The sequence below is a fragment of the Dasypus novemcinctus genome, chromosome 17 (genome assembly GCF_030445035.2).
Source record: "Dasypus novemcinctus isolate mDasNov1 chromosome 17, mDasNov1.1.hap2, whole genome shotgun sequence".
Lineage (NCBI taxonomy): Eukaryota > Metazoa > Chordata > Mammalia > Cingulata > Dasypodidae > Dasypus > Dasypus novemcinctus.
This window is the reverse complement of record NC_080689.1, coordinates 1,233,112-1,256,893: the sequence shown is the minus strand read 5'-3', so window position 1 is coordinate 1,256,893 and position 23,782 is coordinate 1,233,112. Positions and strand designations below refer to the sequence as shown.

At 52.3% G+C, this 23,782-nt stretch overlaps 1 protein-coding gene and 1 long non-coding RNA gene across 5 annotated transcripts in view; one reads left to right on the top strand and one right to left on the bottom strand.

Moving 5' to 3' along the window:
* Positions 1–6,940: 6,940 nt before the first annotated feature.
* LOC111764108 (uncharacterized) lies at positions 6,941–18,047 on the bottom strand. The gene is made up of 3 exons (XR_002796795.3): positions 15,243–18,047; positions 13,759–13,976; positions 6,941–10,900 (listed from the first exon to the last, which is right to left on the bottom strand). It is a non-coding gene; the product is annotated as an uncharacterized lncRNA (long non-coding RNA).
* Positions 18,048–18,444: 397 nt separating this feature from the next.
* TMEM87B (transmembrane protein 87B) overlaps positions 18,445–23,782 on the top strand; it is an 83,035-nt gene continuing 77,697 nt past the window's right edge. For all 4 annotated transcript variants that reach the window (XR_011646058.1, XR_011646059.1, XM_058278070.1 and 1 more), the window contains exons 1-2: positions 18,445–18,674; positions 23,018–23,078. Coding sequence is in view for 2 of the 4 variants with exons in the window: in XM_058278070.1 (XP_058134053.1) it covers positions 18,561–18,674; positions 23,018–23,078 (175 nt within the window). In the remaining 2 variants the exon portion in view is untranslated. The remainder of the gene's footprint in view (positions 18,675–23,017; positions 23,079–23,782) is intronic.

The window sequence follows — 23,782 nt, the reverse complement described above, 5'->3', positions numbered from 1 at the left end:
AGTTGCCCCAGTAGACTTTTAATTATTTGGTTTGTGTCAGCCAAAGGTACCCTCAGTTACCTGGATAGGCTGGTGTTGAGCTAGCCAGCCTCCTCCCTGCCAGAGATGGGACTGAAGGCTAGGCTAGGGCTGCAGGCTGATCCAGGTGAAAGAAACCAGTTCCTATGGTCACTGTGATATTTGATCAAGCTGGCTTCCCCTCAGGCTGGGGATAGAGTCACAATGGCAGCCACCAGCCTCTTTCCAACTTGGGCAGAGTCACACCCAGCTGTTCCCAGGGTTTTACCTTAGCCATCTGAGTCTACCAATCAGTAGCTGAAATCAGCAGCCAACCATCTCCTCCTCCCCTGTTTTTGGGAAATGGAGCTTCAATTCCAGCTACAGAATAGCTCCTGGGGCGACTTGTGCCTCCAGAGTAGGATAATCACCAGCCTCTGCGGCTTGGCCGGTAATTACCCTGAGAGACTGGGGCAGTTCCCTGCAACGTCCTCCCTGCTGGAGGTGGGGTTGGGGCTTAGGCTAGAGCTGCAATCTGATCTGGATGGAAAGAAGCCAGTCCCCATCAGCACTGGGATTTTCATTCCACCCCACTTCCCCTCATGCAAGGCACAGAGTTCAGTTGGTAGCCCCTGGCCTCTTTCTAACTTGGACAGGGTCAAACTTTAGTCGTTCTCAGGATTATACTTTAACCCGCTGATTTTTCTCATCAGTAGCTGATGTTAGTGCCCAACCGTCTCTTTCTCCCCTCATTTTTGGTAAGTGGAGCTTTCAATTCCAGCCACTGAACAGCTCCTGAGGTGGCTTGTGCCTCCAGTGGAGGATGGGCACTGGCCTCTGGGGTGTGGAGTGCTCTCCTTACAAGTCTTCTCAGCAGATGGGCAGTTTTCTCCTTCCTTTCCTTCAAGGATGTGGCAGGATGCTCTTCTGGTCTCCTGGAGCCCCCAGACAGGTGCTTCATCGGCTCCAGAGAGCTCTGGGTGTTTACTAAGTGCCCTGTAGCAGGAGCTGACTCTAGCAGCTGCTACTCTGCTGCCATCTTGTTGGTTGTTCCTCTGTTGCCTTTTATAAAGGATGTTTATTTGGGGTAGAAGCTTACAGTTACCAGGCCCTAAAGAGTCCAACTCAAGGTACCATAAGAGGTCCTTTCTCACCCACTGTCACTGGCCACGTGCTGAGCAAGATGGCGGGCTTTGCCTGCAGGGTCCAGCCTCTCTTCCTCTTAAGGCTCCTGGCCCCGGCGTCTTCTGATCTCAGCTGTGGGCTGGGACAGGACTCATCTCTCTCCTGGGGTTCGTTTCTCTCCAGCCTCAGCTGCTCAGGGCTCTGGTCTCTGCAGCTGCAAACTATCAGATGAACAGCTCATCTCTCTTTCCAGGGCTGCAGGATCCTGTCTAATGAGCTGTCTCTCTTCCTCTGTGTTCTTCTTCCCAGTGCATTTACTTCCCAGGGCACCAGCATCAAAACTACAAACTTTCTCCTTTACCATGTTGTTTTCTCTATGAGTCCCCACCCACCAAGGGGGCAGGGACTCAACATTCTACTGACATGGCCAAATCAAAGCCCTAATTTTTATTTAATCAAGTAAAATTGAAACCTCTGAATCTATTACACTCTAATACCCAAGAGGAACAGACCGGTTTACAAACATAATCCAATATCTATTTTTGGAATTCATAAACAATACCCAAATGCTCCACAAACCCCAAAAGGAGACCTCCCCCACTGCACCCCAAGACACCTAGATCCACCAATTTTAACTTCTTTCCACATTTTCTGTATCATTCTTTCATTCGTCTATCCATTCATCCATCCATCCATCCATCCATCCATCCATCCATCCATCCATCCATCCATCCATCCATCCACTCATCTATATCACCTATCTTTCTATTAATCCATTCTCTGAACTCTTGAATGTAGGCTATACATATCACGCTCATTGAACACTTATCACTGCCAGGTACACTGTGGGAAAAAAGAGTTTAAATTGTATTTGAACTTTGTATGACCTGTTCCTTATTGTAGATATTGCAGTTTTCCCTATTATTGTAGATGATGTTGCAGTTCTGATAGCAAACAGCTCCTTGGTAGTTTCTAATAAATATGATGTGGAAACTAGGGTCGAGGCTCTCAGTTTCAGAAGCTGTGAGTCTCCCGGTCCCATTTTTTTTTTTTTTTTTAATTCCCTTCTCCTGCTTATGGCTTTTTGCTTGCTGTCTGCTCTCTGTGTCCATTTGCTGTGCATTCTTCTGTGTCTGTATTTTATTTTTTTATTTATCCCCCTCCCCCACCTTGTGGCTTGCTTGTTGTCTGGTCTCTGTGTTCATACACTGCACGCTCTTCTGTGGTGTTTTTTTTTTTTTTGCTTGTCTCCCTTTTTGTGTTGCATCACCTTGCTGAGTCGGCTCTCTGTGGCGCCAGTGGGTGGCTCTTCACAGTGTGCGAGCAAGCCTGCCTTCACAAGGAGGCCCTGGAGTGCGAACCCAGGGCTTCCATATGGTAGACACAAGCCCAACTGATTGAGTCACAGCCACTACCCTGGTCCCATCTTTATCTCCTCTCTTGTGTCTTTCTCTCTGTCCCTTTATTTTGTAAAGTTCTGTGTCACCTTCCCTTCAAGCCAACCTATCACTAAGCTGATCTCAGCAGAACATTTCCTAAGAACAAGGATATTCACTTATGTAACCACCTTGTGCAGTTATCACATTCAAACAATTTGACATTGATAAAAAGATTAGAGTCTATATTCCAGTTTTTTATGTCTCAATAATATCCCTTCGAGCCTTTTCTTTTTTTATTTTATTTTATTTTATTTTATTTACTTTGTAATAATATTACATTAAAAATATATATATATGAGGCGAGCCTTTTCTGCTTCCTTGCTAGATACCATCCAAAATATGTATTGCATTTAATTGTCATTGTCTTTTTAATAGCTCTTTGTTTTAAATTGTGGTAACATATGTACAATATACATTTTTACAATCTCAATCACTCCCAAGCATACCATTCATTGGGATTAATCATACTCTATATTGTGGTACCTTCACCACCTTCCATTACTAAAACTTTTCCACCTCCCCAAACAGAAACCCTACACTGATTATGCATTAATTCCCCATTCCCCCTACACACACACACACGGCAAACTGTACTCTAATTTCTGTCTCCATGAGTTTGAATATTCTCTCGTAATTTCTTTATAGTTACCATGGGGCCTAAATTTAACATACTAAATTTAAAACCATCTCATTTTCTTTGATTCCAACTTAACTTCAATAATATACATAAACTATGTTCCTATGTCCCTCTGTCCCCCATCTTTATGTAGTTTTTGTCACAAATTACACACATACACATTATGAGTCCCAAACCATTGATTTATCATTAACATTTTATGCATTTACCTTTTCAATCCTGGAGGAAAGAAAAAGTGGAATTGCAAGCTAAAAATACAATAGCCCTGGTATTTATATTTACTCCTGTCATTACCCTCACTGGAGAACCTTATTTTTTTCATGTGGCTTTGGTCTATTGTCTAGTGCCCTACCCTTTCAACCTGCAGAGCTCTCAGCTTCTCTTGTAGGGCTGGTCTAGTGGTGAAAAACACCCTCAGTTTTTGTTTATCTGGGAATGTCTTATTCTCTCCCTCACTTTTGAAAGACAGTTTTGCTGTATATAGAATTCTTGGGTGGCAGTTTTTTGCTTGAGCACTTTAACTATGTCATCCCACTGCCTTCTTGTCTCTGGTCTCCCCTGAGAAATCAGCAGTTAATCATATTGAGGTTCCCTTGTATGTGACACATTACTTTTCTCTTGTGGCTTTCAGAATTATCTTTTTCCTTGGCATGAGACAGTCTGATTAGTATGCAACATGGGTCTACTTGGGTTTATCCTGTTTAGAGTTTGTTGAGCATCTTGGATATGTATATTCATGTCTTTCATTAAATTTTACCTCGGTTGTTTTCAGCCATTATTTCTTTGAATATTCTCTCTGTCCCTTTCTTTCTCTTCTCCTTCCAGGAATCCCAGTGTGTACACTGGTGCACTTGATGGTGCCCCAGTTTCCTCAGGCTCTGTGCACTTTCTTCATTCTCTCTTCCTCTGCTCCTAGACTGGGTGACTTCAGTTGTCTTATCTTCATGTTCACTGATTCTTTCTTCTGCCAGTTCCAATCTACTGTTGAATGCCTCGAGGGAATTTTAATTTCTGCTGCTGTGGTCTTCTCTGTTTGGTTCCTTTTCATAACTAATCTCTCTTTATTGGTATTTTCTTTGTCTTCATCTATTATTTTCCTAATTTCCTTCAACCTTTGACCATGTTTTCCTTTAGCTCTTTGAGTATAATTAAGACTATTTTTTAAAACTTCTTTGTCTAGAATGTCCCAGGTCTGGTCTGCCTCATGGATGGTTTCTAATGCTTCAATATCCCTCTTTGCCTGGGCCATTGCTTCTGGTTTTTTGTATGTTTTATATATTTTTTGTTGAAACATAGACAATTTGATATTTTAATGTCTTATCGCTGAAATTTAGACTCTGAGGTATCTATTCCCTAAGCTTGTGTTCACCTAGTATATTGACAGAGCTTTCCTTCAAGGCTAGGAGCTAACAAAATAAAAATTAAAAAATAATACATCTTTGCCCATTTTTTCAGATTGACCTGTGCCAGTGCCTTCCTCCAGAGCTTACCCACACTGTGAGTTTACAGAATCACTCCAGACCCAAGCGCTGGGTCTCCCTGATCCTGCCTGGGCATGTGTCCTGTCTGGGGAAAGCGTCTGGCCCTAGGAGCTCCCCACACACCTGGCCGTCCCCTCACCACACTGCCCGCCCCACAACCAGCCCCGCCCCAGGCAGCACGACACGCCTGGTCCCTGCAGGAGGGCACTGTGGGCCAGCTGCCTTCCACATGCAGGGCCAGTGCTGGATGCGTCCCTCAGGCCAGAGAGGCGGGCGGGGGCATAACTGCTCCCAGTACGTGCACAAGGGGTAACCTGCTCCCTCCAGAACCAGGGCCAGGGAGGTCACTGGGAGCCCGGGCCAGCTCAGCATGCAGCCCGTGAAGGTGGGGAGGGCCGGCCAGGGAGCCCCGAGGTGCTCCCGCTTTAAGGTACTTTTTTTTTTTTAATATTTATGTTTACCTGACAGAATTGACTTTGGGATTCTTTTTTTTTAAAGATTTATTTATTTCTCTCCCCTTCCCCCGCCACCCCGGTTGTCTGTTTTCTGTGTCTATTTGCTGCATCTTCTTCTTTGTCCACTTCTGTTGTCAGTGGCACGGGAATCTGTGTTTCTTTTTGTGGCGTCATCTTGCTGTGTCAGCTCTCTGTGTGTGCGGCACCATTCCTGGGCAGGCTGTGCTTTCTTTAGCGCTGGGCGGCTCTCCTTACGGGGCGCACTCCTTGCACGTGGGGCTCCCCTACGCGGGGGACACCCCTGCGTGGCAGGGCACTCCTTGCGTGCATCAGCACTGCGCATGGGCCAGCTGCACACGGGTCAAGGAGGCCCGGGGTTTGAACCTCGGACCTCCCATGTGGTAGACGGACGCCCTAACCACTGGGCCAAGTCCACTTCCCAAGGTGCCTTTTTTTGATTCAGCACTTGCCCAGTGACTGCACCCCTTTAACTGTTTTTTAAGCCCTGCCGGTTTCTGCAGTTGTTCAAAGCTTCTGTGAGGGGTCAGAGCCATGAAGCGTCTCTCCACCATCTGACTGGGCAGAGCTCACTTCACTGGTTTTCTCTTTCTCTCTCTTTTCATACACACATATTCTTTTTTCTGAATCACTGGAGAGTAAATTCAGACATGTTGGCCCTATATTCCTAAATACTTCAGTGTATTTCCCAAAAATGAGGATATTCTCTTACTGTGATAACATTACAGTTACCACATTCAGGAAATTAACCTTGAAACAATAATATCATTTAATTATCATCTAATTCAGAGTCCCAATCAAATTTTACCAATTGTCCCAAGAATTTCCTTTACAGCAAAAACAATTTATTTTTCTGGTTCAGGATCCAATCTTGACCAGAATTTGTAAAATTCTGATGTCCTTTAGTCTATTTAGTCTCTTTATTCTGTAGCCATTCCTTAGGTTGGCTCTCAGCCTTGGCGTTTTGCGAGTACAGGCTGGTTACTTTGGAAAATGTCCCTCCATCTGTGTTTGTCTGACGCTTCCTCATGACCGGGTTCTGGTAATGCACTTTTGGTAGGAGAACCACAGAAGCAAAGCTGAGCCTTTCTCAGGATGTCACGCCTTGAGGCCCGTCATGTCAGTTTGTCCCATTCCTTGTCAACTTTGGCCCTGGAAGAAGTGTCATCTATGTTTCTCCACTATAAAATTACTTTTTCTCTTTTTAATTAATAAGTAATTTGTAGTACTTTCTCATCAAATACACTGAATAATTTTAGAAACCAATTGATGATTCTTTCTGAATCAGTTATACTCTGACATTGACAAAGGATGATTTTCTAACTCCATAATTCCTTCAATAATTGTTGGGTTGATATTTTATTGTAAGGAAGAGCTTTTCTTTCTTTCCTGTTTTTTTAATTCAATCATGTATTTATATCAATGTGAACTTATGAATCCTTATTTAAGTTAATCAATTACAATCTATTACTATCATTATTTATTTTGATGTTCAAATAGTCCCAGATTTGATCAGTGGGAGCCCCTTCAAGCTTGCCCCTGTGTCTTTTTGACATGCTTTGAAGACGTTCTTACTTTACTGCAAAACAAGATGCCCCAGGCTTATTGTGACTTTCCCTATGCCATCGTTGGAATCTGCCATTTCTCCAAGGAACCCTGGCTTATTTTAGTGAAGAATGATATTTATAAACCAAGATCTATTTCTAGATGTGCTTATTGTTAGTGGGGTGTCACTGCTTCTAGGACCTCTTGGTGATCAGAGCAAAGAATTACAAATAAATGCACATATACATCTACAACTATTTATTACAGTTTTACATTACATCTACAATTCTATATTAAAAACATGAGTTCACCAATGGAATGGAATTGAGAGTTCAGAAATAATCCTACACATCTACGGTCAGTTGATTTTCAGCAGGGATGCCAAGTACAATCCATGTGGAAAGAACAGGCTCTTTAACAAATGGTGTTAGGAAAACTGGATATCCACATGCAAAAGAATGAACAGGACCTGCACCTCACAGCATGTAAAAAAAATGAACTCAGCATGGACTTATGACCTAAATATTAGTGCTAAAACCATAAAATTCATAGTAGAAAACACAGGGGAAAAATTTTCAGGACCTTGTATGAGGCAATGGTTTCTTAGAATAACACCAAAAGCACAAGCAAGAAAAGAAAAACATATATAAATTGGATTTCAACAATTAAGACTTTTATGCATCAAAGGGCATCATTAAGAAAGTGTAGTGACAATCTACAGAGGGGGAGGAAATACGTGGAGATCCTCAATCCAAAAAAGGTTTAGTAGGAAGAATATTTAAAGAACAACAAAAAGATAAATAACCCAATTAAAACTGGGTAAAGGACTCAAATAGACATTTCTCCAGAAAAGAGCTACAAAAGAACAGAAAACACACAAGAAGCTCAGCATTATTAGCTATCAGGGAAATTCAAATGAAAATCACAGTGAAATACCACTCCACACCTAGGCGGGTGTTTATTATTTTTAAAATGGAAAATAAGTGTTGGTGAGAAGGTAGACAAATAGGAACCCTGTTGCATTGCTGGTGGGAGTGTGAAACGGGGCACCCACCATGAAAACAGTTCGGTGTTTCCTCGGAAACTTATGAATAGAATTTACCATAAGGCCTGGCAATCCCACTTCCAGGCATGTAACCAAAAGAATTGAAAGCAAGGACACAAACAGGTATCTGCACACCAGTGTTCATTTCACAGCAGCATCATTCATAATTGCTGAAAGAGGGAAAAAGCCCAAGTGTCCATCAAGAAATGAATGGACCAACAATAGGTAGTAAGTACATACACAATGGAATATTATTCAGTCGTAAAAAAGAATGACGTTCTGACCTGTTAGAAAGAAAGATGCACCTGTAAGAGAACAAAACTCACCTGATTGTGGAGGGGAAAATTTTATTCACGATCTTGCAAGAGTGGGTGTGTGACCTGGACAAAATGGCCGGTGCGCCAGACAACAAGAAACAGTGACACTTATACCCTAAACCTAACACACAGACCCCTCCCCTGTTCTCCTTGATTGGTTCCTTCAGGGGTTACAGCCTGTCCGAGAGGTCTAAGTCTCTTACCGGTTCCCATCTGAGTGGCCACTCCAGTTTCCTACATCCCGGCGGGCTGGGCGGGCTGGGTGCCACTTTCCGTACTGGGCCCCCCCTCGCTTTGGTCCCACTTTTCAAATTCTTGGCACCAAAGCCGCTAGGACCCCTTTCCCTCCCTCCTCCAACTACAGAGCTGGCTCCCACTTCCCCTTTGTGAAAATTAAATTTAACCCTTTCCTTACACATCTCCCTCTTTCTTTCATACTCTTTTTAGTTTTCACAATTTAGTTTCTCAAATCTGCTAAGAGCTTCCTCACATTCTTCATAGAGACCCTCCTCTTTAAGGGGGTACAAGTGGTTTTGCTTGCACTGCATGGGCATCTGTTTGATTAGGGCCATTTCAATGAGTTTCCAAGCGTACACTCAGGCACATGGGATCATGCAGCATCCAGCTGCTGTGAGTAGCCCAGCCACGGTGGTAAGGGAGGTCAGCACAGACAGGGCCACCCTTTCCATTTTCCACCCCAGCCCCAACCATCCTGTGAGTGGGTTGTCAATGCCAGAATTTTCTGCTAACACTTCAGATAAGGCTGTTAAGCCTTGCAAAGCCTTGGTGATAGTTCCATCTGGGGCCATATTATTGGGGGTGAAGGTACAGCAACTACCTCCAGTCATAACACAGACACCTCCTTTTTCTGCTGGCGTCATGTCTAGGGCTGTCCTATTTTCCCAGGCCATTCAGCTAGTAGCATCCAACTGTTCTGCTATTCCCTTAACTGTGTAATTGATAAATCTTTGTTGATGATAGTATGTAGAGTTATCCAATCCACATTTTTGTTAACAGTGACCCACCAGAACAAGAATGACTCAAATCCTGCAGCTATCTGATTTCTAGCTTTGAATTCATTAGGGACTCCCCAGGGAACTCCTATCTAGATAAATTCAGTTTTCAAAGGAACCAAGTAAGCTTCTTTCATTTCTCTTTCCCTGGGTTTGTGTTTCTTCCTCTTTCTCAAATGCCAGGGTAAAAGGGATGGCTAATTGAACCAGAGCACAGGCTCCTCCCCCCTTCTCAGGTAACACTGATCGGAGGACGCCCTTCCTCAGTACCTCCAAAGGTCTGCTCAGGGTATGGCCAGATTGGAGAAGTTGCCTGTACTACCCTCACTCGCGTTCCATACTCGCGTACACAGGGCCAAGGCAGGGAGCCAGCATGGCTTTGATGTTTCCCTCTTTAACAGGAGGGAAGGCAGAGGACAAGGCACTACAATTTCCACCAGGAGCAGCACTCTGGGAGAGGAGCACCATGCACTTCAACCCCCTTGCGTGCTCTCCCACACCGAGTGGAAAGGGCACAGGCCGGCCTGTGGCACAAGCATGACAGTTGCCTTTGTTCAGACTCTCACTGTATATTTTATCCATTCTACCCAGGCATTTGACTCCCCATATCCTGTCTCTATTTCTTTGTTCTGCTTTAAATCCTCTGCCTTAAGTGTCCTGACTGCTTTGGGGTCATTCTGCATCGGGGCACTGGCCTTTGGAGGGTTTTCCCTTGGCATCTCTGAAGGGTGAGCTCGAGGGAGCACTGTTGACATCATAGCCACAGGGGAGGAAGGACTCGAATACAGAACCTCCCCAGAGGGTCTTTACCTGTAATGTCCAGCCCCACCCCATAGACTCTGTCAGGGGAAGAATAAGCGTTGTTATTGCTGAATCTGTCTGCCTTTCTACTGGTTATTACTACCGGGTTACACTGGAGGTTTTTGCAGTCTGGTGGGTTTTACCTTTATAAAAGGCTGCCTTGTTCTCTAATGGTCTCAAGTGAGTACAGCCTCGTCCATTCCCGGAGGTCCACCCCTTGTCCTCAGTGGTCCACCACACAAGACTCCAATGAGATGGGGGGAGGTTGAGATAACCTCTCGGTGACTCCGGGCATAGATATTTATTTTGCCCACTCAGCCACCACTGAGGTCCTAAATCCCCATGTTTTATCACCTGGCAGGTGTCCAACTGCACAGTTGGAGACTCGAGGCCTTTGGTTACATTTACCATCATTTTAACGGGGCTTGTCATGACCTGAATCTGAAACATCACAGTCAGTATAATTATTCTCATTTTCAGGAACATTGACTCCTTCATCTGCTCGTCTCTTAAGCACTAGACAAGGTGGATGTAGATAATGGTCTTCCCTCTAAGTGGAGGGATGTCTTCCTGCAAAGTTCAATGGTACAGAGTCTGTCCAGTGCCTTCCCCTTTCCGACATGCCCTCCCAACTACTGCCTTCCCAGAGGGATCCTTAAGGGATCTGGAGTTGGAGTTATTTCCCAGGACTTGGACGGGGTTGTTGGGTACTCATCGTGCAGTTCAGGCACTGGTCCCTTTACTCTGGTGTAGTGGGTCCAGCCTCTTCCTGCTGTCTGAACTGCAGTTTCAGTTGTCAGCAAAACTCGAATAGGGTCCTTCTCAGGTTGGCTGAAGGTTGGACTCCTTCCACAGCTTGATTAGGACCCACCTGCTGGGTCAGTGTTGATGGCTGGTGAATTCAAGAGGCGGGGTCTGGGCCAGCAAACCATGATGCTTGAGGGATCACAAAGTAGAGGACAAAGCCAGTATGTGATTCTTATGGAAGAGATCCTCTAACTCTAGGGAAGGGAGGTCTCCAGTCCTCCTAGGAAAAGGCAAACCAAAAAGCATTTCATAAGGGGAGATTCCCAGCTTTTGCCTGGGGACAGTTTTAATCCTCAGTAGGGCTAAGGGTAAGCACTTAATGCAGGGTAACTTTGTTTCTAAAACCAACTTAGAAAGATGCTTCTTTAAAGTCTGACTCTTTCTCTCCACCCTCCCTGAAGACTGCTGTGCCAAGGTGTATGGAAGCTCCATGTGACACCCAGGCTTCACATGACATTCTGGAGTACACGGGAGGGAAAGTGGCACCATTGTCTGAGTCTGTATTTTCCACTAGCCCATAACGAGGTATGATTTGTTCAAGGATAATTTTAGAAGTTCCTGATGCTGTAGCTGAGGCTAGAAGATATGCCTCCACCCATCCTGTTAGATGATCTACAATAATCAGAACATACTTTAGCCGACCCACTGGGGGCATTTCAGTGTAACCTGAACACTCTGGAATGGCCTGAGGCCCTGCTCCTGTCCCCCTTGTTCTTGCTTCCTTAAGACTATCCTGGGAAGCAGATGTGGCTCAACAGATAGAACATCTGCCTACCACAGGGGAGGTCCAGGGTTCAAACCCCGGGCCTCCTGACCCGTGTGGTGAGCTGGCCCATGTGCAGTGCTGATGTGCACAAGGAGTGCCGTGCCATGCAGGTGTGTCCCCCACATAGGGGAGCCCCACACGCAAGGAGTGTGCCCTGCAAGGAGAGCCACCCCACACGAAAAAGCGCAGCCTGCCCAGGAGTGGTGCCACACACATGGAGAGCTGACATAGCAAGATGATGCAGCAAAAAGAGACACAGATCCCCAGTGCTGCTGACAAGAATGCAAGTGGACACAGAAGAACACACAGCGAATGGACACAGAAAGCAGACAATGGGATGGGGGGAACAGGTGGAGGGAATGGGAGAGAAATAAATAAAATTTTTAAAAAATTAAAAATATTTTTCTATTGACCTTTTGGCAAATTATACATTGTTCACTTATTTGTTTAGCTACAGTGTAAAGGCCCACACATCCAAAATACTTAAGAACTAGATCAGACCTGGCCTGTACCCCCCATGACTCCCTTGGTGTAAGACTGCTAGTACCTCGCTCATCACTTGTTTATTCAACATTTGCCTGCCATCCGGAAGGAGCCGCCTCCCTTGATCATCCAGGGTCACTCCTAACTGCTGCAGCTCCTTCACCTCCTTTTCAGAAAATGTGGGAACCCCGAACTCTTCGGGAATGGAGGGTTTCAGGATCATCAGCTTCAAAGGGGAGCTAAGGGAGGCTTCCTAGCTCTTCATCTGCTAAACGACTGCCCTTTGCTTCAGACGTATGACCTTTCTGGTGTCCATTTACACGCACCACTGATAATTTCCTGTTAAGAGTAGACTGGCAAATACCTGCTTATTAATTCCCCGTGCTTTTCCTTTGCTGTTAATCAGTCCCCTCTCTTACCAAATTTTTCCAAAGGTGTGGACTACCCCAAAGGCATACTTTGAGCCAGTGTAGACTGTACCATCCTTTTCCTCTAATAATTTGAGGGCTTAATTTAATGCATACAATTCACAAGATTGAGCTGACCAGCTTGGCAATCGGCCAGCTTCTTTCACCTCACGAATTAGTCCATCCTCAATTGCATAGCCATTGTCCTCCTTCCTTCTAGGACCCTGGAGGACCCGTCTAGGAGTAATTTTCCCCCAAGTGCAGGGAAAGGTCCCCGAGGTCAGATGGGACTCGGTGTGTAATCAGGTCTGGTCTCAGGGTTTACTTAGGTGTTGTTTTGTGTGTGTAAATTTCTCTTTGACACTTCTTCTTATTCTATTTCTTTGTTGTTGTCTAAGTTCCCTTGAAGGAAAATATTAGGGCCAGGGAAAGCAAAAGTGGTAAGAAAAGAAAAAGTATGATAGTAGTATTGATAGTAACTATTAGCAGAGGAACCACGTGAGACCTAGGAGAATGGATATTAAGCTCACGTAAGCCGTGTAGAGTTATAACAGTAAAAAGTGGAGTATCTACAATGGGACGGTAAACTGATTATGGGGAAGAATATAGTATGAGTTAAAAGGCCAGTGTGGTCAGGAGAGAGGGAAAGATGAAAAAAGGACAATAACATAAAGAGTGAATAAAAGAAAACAGAATAGAGGTGTTATAAATAAAAAGTCAGAAAAAATGGGGGGCCAAACAAAGAGAGGTGGAATGTAAAAGAAACAATAAATGATGGAGGATCTAAAGATGTGAAGGAAAGGGGATAGCATTGGTAGCCAAAATCAGTACACACAGAAGAGAGGAAATCAAGGATGAAGAAGCACAGCAAACAAGAAACAGTGCCTGCTGCACCTAATAGAAAAAAAGAAGGAAGAAAAAGGGGAAAGGGGAGGCATGGGGGATAAAGAGGAAGGAAAAACAAGAAAACAAGCCAACAAAAAAGACCAGACAAGGCTTCAAGCAAGGAGTCCTCTTTGTAATGGAAGAGCTGCTCGGAGTCTGGCCTCCCCCCCTCCCCTCCTCCCCTCCTTCTCTCCCGGGCAGCAGTTAGGCTGTGCGAGGGCTCCCACAGTGAACCCCTCACCACCACCCTCCCCCTCCCAGTGTTCTCCCAAGAGAACCAGGGGACCAGGGGAAGGCTGGCCTTGGGGGAGTGCTGGGCTCGGGCAGCGCAGGCCTGGGGAGCGTGGGCCTGGGGAGCGCGGGCCTGGGGAGTGTGGGTTCTAGGGAATGCGGTGTTCAGGGGATGCGAGGGTCAGGGAGCACGGGCGCGGGGACGCACACAAGCGCGTGCTCTGGGAACGCTGCGCCCTCAGCCCTCGGGGAAGGGTTTGCCTCCCCACAGCTTCTGGCTTCAGTGTCAGAACCCTGCGGCTTCACCTTGAGCGAGCACTGCCTTGTCACAGTCTCTCCAGATCAACGTCCAGACACCCCCTGCTCTGCAGGTTCCCAAAACCGCCAGCTCAGGCAGGATTCTGTCCCCACTCAGCCAGTTTCTGCAGGAAGATGAGCGGGTGCCCCTCTCGGACGCCATCCTGTCCGCCTCCCTCAGTCTGGTCTCGACCGTCATGCTCAGGACCCCCCGTTTGGTCAGATCCCTGCAAAGGAAGGAGGCCCGGCTTAGCCCATGGTCTGTTGTCAATTCCAACTTGTATTTTTCCATTACGATAGCCTCATACTTCAGAATTCAGCAATCGGTCAGCCACCTTCCTACTTTCTGAGACAGAATCGTCCTGACCTGATGAGGGGGGCTAACGACTAAGGCTCCTCCGGAAGTCAGCTTCCTGCTCTCTCCTACCAGGAGAGCGGCTGCCGCCACAGCCTGAACGCACCCTGGCCATCCCCTGGGGACAGGATCCAAAATCTTGGAAAGGAAGGCGACAGGTCTCCTTTGACCTCCCCAGATTTGGGTCAGAACCCCAAGGCTGTCCCTTTATCTACTGTAACACAGGGTGGAAATGTTTCTCAAGGAAGGGAGGGCTAGAACAGGGGATGCACCAGTGCCCGTCTGAGCCCCTCCGAAGCCTCTATCTCCCTGAGAGCTCCACCCTCATTCTTAAAGGGGTGCTGAAGGATGAGGGTCATTTTCTGTAACTGCTTCCTGCTGGGTCGAGGCAGGAGGCCTTCCTGACAAGGTGTAAAACCCTCCTGCTATTCTATCATGGTTGGAGGAAGATGACTATGGCACCTGGATGAAACTGGAGGAAATCCCTGTATGGCTAAGATGGAAGAAATAAACTTAATTAGAATTTTGAGGATATAGAGTTCACAGAAAGGATACTGGGCCACAAAAGTAGAAAAGGCCAGGTGCCTAAAGGCTGCATCTTCTCAAAGTTGATGGGCTTTATTTTGTAGGTTTTCATCAGATGTTGGTTTCCAGGTCCTGGGCGCGGGAAGATTACCCATAGACTATCTTGACGGGGTAAAGCTGAAGTGGATCCCAGTCACCTCTTCTACTGTTTCTTTCCTGGTGGGAAAATGCTTAGCCCTGGCAGGATGGCATGTGGCTTTGCCAGTCCTCCCCAGGATATGAGTGGGACAGGTTTTGGAATAAGGGCTAGGAGGGAGACTTGGATTAAGCATGTTCATTAACTACTTAGAAAGTGAAGTGTTCCAGGACATTTTAACATGTTCAATATCCCCCTGCATATGATCTAGAAAAGATATGACCATAATCATCAAGCATATATCTAGAATAGGAGAGATACAAATACAGTACTTAATACCAATCAATGCACTAATGAATGCATAAGTTTCTTTTTGAGTTGCAATTAATAGATTTAAGGTCCACGTTTGCAACATCATACAAGTTGTCTCTACATGAGAGCAGGCCGTAATGCCAAATGTGTTTAAGTTCTACTCACAGCACTCTGGTGATCACTGCTCCACTTAGTGTGTCCTTCACACAGCCAGCACGCTGCAGCACCGCTGACCCTAGAGAGAAGCTAGGAAGGTAGGCTCCAATATTCCACCAGCCTGGTACCCAGCATCCTTCAGCACCATGGAGCTTTTTACTTCTACACCTTCACCATGATGACATTAATTAACAAGTATTTTACTTCAGCAATACAGATGCCCAATGGAATCAAGATTGTCTTTCTTGGGAAGTGGACTTGGCCCAGTGGCTAGGGCATTCGTCTACTACATGGGAGGTCCGCGGTTCAAACCCCGGGCCTCCTTGACCCGTGTGGAGCTGGCCCATGCGCAATGCTGATGTGCGCAGGAGTGCCGCACCACGCAGGGGTGTCCCCCGCATAGGGGAGCCCCACGCGCAAGGAGTGCACCCCGTAGGGAGAGCCGCCCAGCGCGAAAGAAAGTGCAGCCTGCCTAAGAATGGCGCCGCCCACATGGAGAGCTGACACAGCAACAACAACAAAAGATTGTCTTCCTTTACCACCACTTTAATATGCAGATTGAGGTGGCCTCTGACAGTTTTTCCAGTTATGAAACCACTTGTTATTAAAATCAATTCAGTTTCTGTTTAATAATGACTTACGGGAATTAGCTGTTCAAATATTTTGGTTTAAACATTGCTTCTACAAACTTCTTGTAACTAACCATAACCACATAGACAACAGTTGCTTCATCTCAAAACAAATTCTGCCTTCACAAAACACATTCCCTTAATGCTACCTTCTACAACTTGCCATATGCATTCAAGTTATGTCCTACATACTTCCATTCTGATTTTATGAAAACCAACTATTGTATCTTAGGGGAAAACTTATCAAATTCTAGTTAGCACTCCCACAAACCTTTTATATCTTTCTATATCTACTTAAGTCTCATATCTTTCATTCTGTTCTGTGAAAAAAGAATAAACTATTCATCTTGATTTAGGCATTTCAAAGATTTTCAGACTTTATTTATTAATATAAGTTGTTCTTTGATTTTTAGTCATTTGAATAGAGCTCTTTTAAGAATTTTCATTGTCAATTTAATATTACCACCCAGAGGTATTAAAACATACACTGAACAAACAGACAAACACAAAAAGAATTATGAAAGCAAGATTGGCATGGAGCCAGTACTCATCTGCCCCCTATCTTGGCCAGAGTATATCAGGTGGTCATTCCCTTTTCCCTCTTCTGATCATTATCAGTCTGATGTTCCAACATCCTCCCTAATGGACTATCTGGAGGAATGTCCCTGGGGCATCTTACAGATACCCCCTCCCCGGTCCACCACCTGCCTCTACTCCCCATTCTGAGTCTTGTCTGGGTTTCTTTCAAGCCCAGACTCATCAAAACTCCCCCCCCACCAGGGCAATACTTCAAAGTCCCTTTTCTTATCTTGGCCTGTGCACAGGGTTGTCTGGTCAATGAGAGGCAGGTTTTTCCTTCCCCTTTTCTTGTCCACAGTTGGCAGATCTAAATGTCTTGTCTCAGGTCCTTCCAGCTGTCAAAGGTGGGCTCCCAACGATGGAGACCAAGATCCTCAGCCAGCAGGGTGCACCTTCCCCTCACCCACCCTGGGCGTCCCCCTCGGAAGCTCAGGATCCCAGATGAGTCCCCAAAGTTGTTAGAAAGAAAGCTGCACCTCTAAGAGAACAAAACCTCACCCAATTGTGGAGGAGAAAATTTTATTAACGGTCTTGCAAGAATGGGCACTTGACCTGGATAAAATGGCCAGCATGCCAAACAAAAGAAACAGTGACCTTTACACCCTAAGCCTGACATGCAGGGCCCTCCTCTGTTCCCCAGGGACTGGGTACTCAGGGGCTACAGCTTACCCACGACATCTAAGCTACTCAGTTTCTGCTCTGAGTCACCAGCGTTCCTTACATTTTGGGGAGCTGGGCGGGCTCAGCGTCATTTTCACTCCTGGAGCCACTTTTCAAATTCATTGCCCCTTTCACTACTGGCCACCCTAGCTTTGGGGCCACTTTTCAAATTCTTGGCACCAAAGCTGCTAGAACCCCTTCCCTCACTCCTTCAACTGCAGAACTGGCTTCATCTATATGTGAAAATTAAATTTAACCCTTTCCTTACACGACCCATACAACTACACGGAGCAATCCTGGAGACATCACGTTGAGTGAAATAGACAAATGCTGTACGTTTTCACATGAACGAAGTGCCTAGAATGAGCAAGTACATAGACACGGAAAGCAGATTCTCGGTCGTCGGGGCCTGGGGCGGCAGGGCGGGAAAACGTGGCGTTTCTATCTGGGGGCTGAGGTTTTGGCAATGGCTGGTGGTATTGGTGGCACAATACTGTGAATGCACGTGGTTAAAATGGGAAATTTTGTGTTGTATATGCTACCACAATAAAAATTAAAACTTAAAAACCGTGAGTTCCTATTGGTATCTGCCACCACGCGCCACCTCCAGGCGGTTGCCCGGGCTCCGCCCATTTCCTTGTCCGTAGGATCCCTCCAGCGTGCCTGGGAGGACCCGCGCGCTCCGCTGAGCGCCTGCGAGCTCGTGCTCGCCTCCGCAGCAACAGCAGTCGGCCTCGGAACCGGAGCCCGGGGCTCGCTGCGGCCCGCGCCGGGCGCTGCGGCCGGGGCGCTGGCGTGCTCTCGGCGGCGCTGGTCCCGGGCCGCGCCGCCCCTTCCCCTCCGCCGAGCGCGGGCGTCCCGACCGGCCCAGACTCCCGCCCGCCGGCGCCGCGCCGCCGCCCAGCCTCGCGCCCGACTTCAGGCAGCCGCTGCTTTCCCAGGCCCGAGGGGCTCCGCCCGGGGCGCGAGACACGCCCCAGAGCCCAGGGGCGCAGGCGGCGGTCGCAGGGGGCACCACGGAGGAGGCCCCGCCCCGGCCCCGCCCCGGCCCGGCCCCGCCCGCGCCCCGCCCCCCGCCACGCCCGCGCCCCGGCCCCGCCCGCGCCCCGCCCCCCGCCACGCCCGCGCCCGCGCCCCGCCCCGGCCCCGCCCGCGCCCCGCCCCCCGCCCCGCCCGCGCCCCGCCCCCCGCCACGCCCGCGCCCCGCGCCCGCGCCCCGCGCCCGCGCCCCGCGCCCGCGCCCCGCGCCCGCGCCCCGCGCCCGCGCCCCGCGCCCGCGCCCCGCCCCGCGCCCCGCCCCGCCGCGACTTGGCCCTGCCCTCGTCAGGCCCCGTCCCCGGCCCCGCCCCCTCTCTCGGCCCCGCCCCGCGCCATCTCCTGGCCTCCGCGTCGTCTCCGTCCCAGGTGCGGTGCTCCGGGCGGGGCGGCGTCGCGCAGCGTCAGGTGCTGTGGCGTCAAGATGGCCGTCGCCTGGGCGCCGGCGCTGCGCGCAGCCCTCAGCCTGCTGTGCTGGGTCCCCGCCGCCGTGGGCGCCCTCCCCGAGCCCGGGCTCTGGGCCGCGACCGCCAGCGACGTAAGTGGCGCCCCGGCCGCGCAGCGCCCCCGCCCGGCGCCGCAGCACGCGCCCCTCCCCTCCCCCCTTCCCTCCCCTCCCCTCCCCCCCTCCCCTTCCCCCCTCCCCTCCCCCTCCCTCCCGGCCCTTCCCCCCTCCCCTCCCCCAGGCCCTCCCCCCTCCCCACGCCCCCTCTCCGGCCCCGCCCCCCGCCGCCCTGGCGCGCTCGGCCCCCGTGAGCCTCGGGCCTCCGCGGCGGGCTGGGTGTGGGCGCGGGGCGGGGCGGGGGCGCCCGCGGGGCTGCGCTGGGGCCTCGTCCGCGCTCCGAGGAGGGAACCGACGCGCGGGCGTCCTCCCCCCGAGAGCGGGCGCGGCCCACGCCCCGCGGCGCCCCGGCGTCCTGGGCTGCGGTGGGCGCCCCGGGGGCCTGCGGGCCGGGCGGCCTCACTGGGCTCCGCCCAGAGTGGGCAGCCAAGCTCGCCAGCCGCGCCCAGCGTCCGTCACCCGGGGGCCTGCGCCTCGGGCCGCGGACGGGGTCACCCGGGGGCCTGCGCCTCGGGCCGCGGACGGGGTCACCCGGGGGCCTGCGCCTCGGGCCGCGGACGGGGTCACCCGGGGGCCCTGAGCCTGGCTGGGAAGGTCGCCTTACGCCTTCATTGCCTCCGTGTCGACACCTCGCCTTTCCTTCCCTTGTGAAGAAACGAATGAGTAAATTACGGGGATGTTGGTTTCACTGCCTGGCAAAGGGGTCTGTGGAACAAAAACGGTTAAGACCCCTCTAACCGCCGAGACCCCGGCCACCCCCGGCGCAGGGTCAGCCGCCTCCCCGCGGCTGCGAGGCTCGCCAGGTGCGATGCTCCAGAGGTCGGGCGATCCGGGCTGCCCTGCTGCAGGGCCTGGCTGCGCCCCCGGCTGCGCCCCCGGGCCTGGCTGCGCCCCTGGCAGCGCCCCCGGCTGCGCCCCTGGGCCTGGCTGCGCCCCCGGCTGCGCCCCTGGCTGCGCCCCTGGGCCTGGCTGCGCCCCTGGGCCTGGCTGCGCCCCCGGCTGCGCCCCTGGCTGCGCCCCTGGGCCTGGCTGCGCCCCCGGCTGCGCCCCCGGCTGCGCCCCTGGGCCTGGCTGCGCCCCTGGGCCTGGCTGCGCCCCTGGCAGCGCCCCTGGGCCTGGCTGCGCCCCTGGCTGCGCCCCCGGCTGCGCCCCTGGGCCTGGCTGCGCCCCCGGCTGCGCCCCCGGCTGCGCCCCTGGGCCTGGCTGCGCCCCTGGCTGCGCCCCTGGGCCTGGCTGCGCCCCTGGGCCTGGCTGCGCCCCCGGCTGCGCCCCCGGGCCTGGCTGCGCCCCTGGGCCTGGCTGCGCCCCCGGCTGCGCCCCCGGGCCTGGCTGCGCCCCTGGGCCTGGCTGCGCCCCTGGCAGCGCCCCTGGGCCTGGCTGCGCCCCTGGCTGCGCCCCCGGCTGCGCCCCTGGGCCTGGCTGCGCCCCTGGGCCTGGCTGCGCCCCTGGCTGCGCCCCTGGGCCTGGCTGCGCCCCTGGGCCTGGCTGCGCCCCTGGGCCTGGCTGCGCCCCTGGCAGCGCCCCTGGGCCTGGCTGCGCCCCTGGCTGCGCCCCCGGCTGCGCCCCTGGGCCTGGCTGCGCCCCTGGCAGCGCCCCTGGGCCTGGCTGCGCCCCTGGCTGCGCCCCCGGCTGCGCCCCCGGCTGCGCCCCTGGGCCTGGCTGCGCCCCTGGGCCTGGCTGCGCCCCTGGCAGCGCCCCTGGGCCTGGCTGCGCCCCTGGCTGCGCCCCTGGGCCTGGCTGCGCCCCCGGCTGCGCCCCCGGCTGCGCCCCTGGGCCTGGCTGCGCCCCTGGCTGCGCCCCTGGGCCTGGCTGCGCCCCTGGGCCTGGCTGCGCCCCCGGCTGCGCCCCCGGGCCTGGCTGCGCCCCTGGGCCTGGCTGCGCCCCCGGCTGCGCCCCCGGGCCTGGCTGCGCCCCTGGGCCTGGCTGCGCCCCTGGCAGCGCCCCTGGGCCTGGCTGCGCCCCTGGCTGCGCCCCCGGCTGCGCCCCTGGGCCTGGCTGCGCCCCTGGGCCTGGCTGCGCCCCTGGCTGCGCCCCTGGGCCTGGCTGCGCCCCTGGCTGCGCCCCTGGGCCTGGCTGCGCCCCTGGCTGCGCCCCTGGGCCTGGCTGCGCCCCTGGGCCTGGCTGCGCCCCTGGCAGCGCCCCTGGGCCTGGCTGCGCCCCCGGCTGCGCCCCTGGGCCTGGCTGCGCCCCCGGCTGCGCCCCCGGCTGCGCCCCTGGGCCTGGCTGCGCCCCTGGCTGCGCCCCTGGGCCTGGCTGCGCCCCTGGGCCTGGCTGCGCCCCCGGCTGCGCCCCCGGGCCTGGCTGCGCCCCTGGGCCTGGCTGCGCCCCCGGCTGCGCCCCTGGGCCTGGCTGCGCCCCTGGCTGCGCCCCTGGCAGCGCCCCTGGGCCTGGCTGCGCCCCTGGCTGCGCCCCTGGGCCTGGCTGCGCCCCTGGCTGCGCCCCTGGGCCTGGCTGCGCCCCTGGGCCTGGCTGCGCCCCTGGGCCTGGCTGCGCCCCTGGCAGCGCCCCTGGGCCTGGCTGCGCCCCTGGCTGCGCCCCCGGCTGCGCCCCTGGGCCTGGCTGCGCCCCTGGGCCTGGCTGCGCCCCCGGCTGCGCCCCCGGGCCTGGCTGCGCCCCTGGGCCTGGCTGCGCCCCCGGCTGCGCCCCCGGGCCTGGCTGCGCCCCTGGGCCTGGCTGCGCCCCTGGGCCTGGCTGCGCCCCTGGCTGCGCCCCTGGGCCTGGCTGCGCCCCTGGGCCTGGCTGCGCCCCTGGCTGCGCCCCTGGCAGCGCCCCTGGCTGCGCCCCTGGGCCTGGCTGCGCCCCTGGCTGCGCCCCTGGGCCTGGCTGCGCCCCTGGCTGCGCCCCTGGCTGCGCCCCTGGCTGCGCCCCTGGGCCTGGCTGCGCCCCTGGGCCTGGCAGCGCCCCTGGGCCTGGCTGCGCCCCTGGGCCTGGCTGCGCCCCTGGGCCTGGCTGCGCCCCTGGCAGCGCCCCTGGGCCTGGCTGCGCCCCCGGGCCTGGCTGCGCCCCTGGGCCTGGCTGCGCCCCTGGCAGCGCCCCTGGGCCTGGCTGCGCCCCCGGGCCTGGCTGCGCCCCTGGGCCTGGCTGTGCCCCCGGCTGCGCCCCTGGCTGCGCTCCTGGGCCTCGTAGCGCTCCTGGGCAGCGCCCCTGGCAGCCGCTCGTGGAGAGGGCTCGTGCCCCATTGCGGCTGGTCAGCTCGTGCTTCAAGCGGGAAGGGGACCCACGTCGTCAAGGAGGGCTCTTGTGTTGGTAAAGCACGGCATTGCCACCTGCTCTGTGCCTCGCCTGGCTGGTGTTGGTGTTGCTAAGGAGTTTTGGGCCCAGTCCCTTTCCTTGGGGGGCGCCCGACACTGGGGGTGACAGGAAGGTCACGTAGAGGCCCCGGGGCTGGTGGGGGCTCCGCAGGAGGTGCTGGGTCTTAGGAGATGGAGGAGGGGGTGGAGGAGCGGCTCCCGGTGCCTGAGGCCGCAGGTCTCAACCTCCAGGGCCTGTGGGCACCAGGCGCTCAGGTCAGGAGGGCAGGCACCCATGCGCTGCCTCGGAGCAGGGCACCTGCCTTCTGGTCCCCGCTGGTGGGTGCCGTGTGACAGCAGGGGCACAGAACGGGCAGTTCTTGATTTTCTTCTTAGGAGGTACTGGAGATGGAACCCAGGACCTGACCATGGGAAGCAGGTGCTCAATCACTGAGCTACATCTGTTCCCCTCCTCGATTTTTTTTTTTTTTTTTAATTCCCCTCCCCTCCCCCGGTTGTCTGTTTTCTGTGTCTTTTTGCTGCGTCTTGTTTCTTTGTCCGCTTCTGTTGTCGTCAGCGGCACGGGAAGTGTGGGCGGCGCCATTCCTCGGCAGGCTGCTCCCTCCTTCGCGCTGGGCGGCTCTCCTTATGGGTGCACTCCTTGCGCGTGGGGCTCCTCTACGCGGGGGACACCCCTGTGTAGCACAGGCACTCCTTGCGTGCATCAGCACTGCACATGGGCCAGCTCCACACGGGTCAAGGAGGCCCGGGGCTTGAACCGCGGACCTCCCATGTGGTAGACGGACGCCCTAACCACTGGGCCAAAGTCCGTTCCCGTCCTCGATTTTTTTAAGTGAAGCTGGAATCCATATTTTTAATGATATGAAATCCAGATTTTATATGTGGTCAATGAATTCAGAACTTCAAAAGAAAAATCTCCTTGTGGGCCAGACAACTTCAGAAAGTGATCACTGTGGTCATGGGAAGAAGTGCAAGGGTTAGAGCTGTGTATTTCCTGGTGAATCTATACTTTTAAATAGTAGAGAAAACATTTTAATAAGGTCTTTCTATACTTGTTTTTCATTTTAGAAATCAGGACCTTTGATATTTAGAAAAACCATGTTTAATTCTACTGAGATCAAGTTTTCAGGTAAGTATAGTAAACTAATATAATACTAATATAGTTTGTTCTAAACAATATTAATTTTAAAAATCTATAATAAAGTAAGCAAATATTTTTAAGTGGTTCTAACACTTAAGTTTTTCTTTGTTTCGCTTAAGGCTTGGTTATGTGCAAGAATGGATTATTATGATCACGTCTCAGAAAATAGAATATGAATCTTTAAAATCTTTAAAATATGATTAAAGTTTAATAGATTTAAGCAAAAAAAGAATTTAACTTCTATTAAGTTTGACTCTGAATTCCAGATTTTAAAAGTAGATAAATTCCTTTTATAGATATATGAAATGTCATGATTGTGATAAACCTTTTATGCCTTAAAAATTTTCTGTGTATAGAGCATACTTAAAAATATTCTTCCACATTAACATCTTTAGAGCCATGAAAGTGGAAATGCTCGTTAGGCCTCTTCTACCAGAAACACCATGTCATAGATCTTAAGCTTTTTCGGTTTTTTTTTTTTCTTTTTTTTCCTTTTATTAAGGAGGTACCAGGGATGGAACCCGGGACCTCGCACCTGTGAGGTAGGCACTCAACCACGGAGCTACACCTGCTCCCCCCCAATATTTTTAATGGTTTACAGTGGGTCATATTCACTGCTGTCTAACTCCCCTTATTGCTTCCAGTAACATAACTTAGAAAGTGTGTTGCCAGGGTTGAAGTCTTGGGATAAA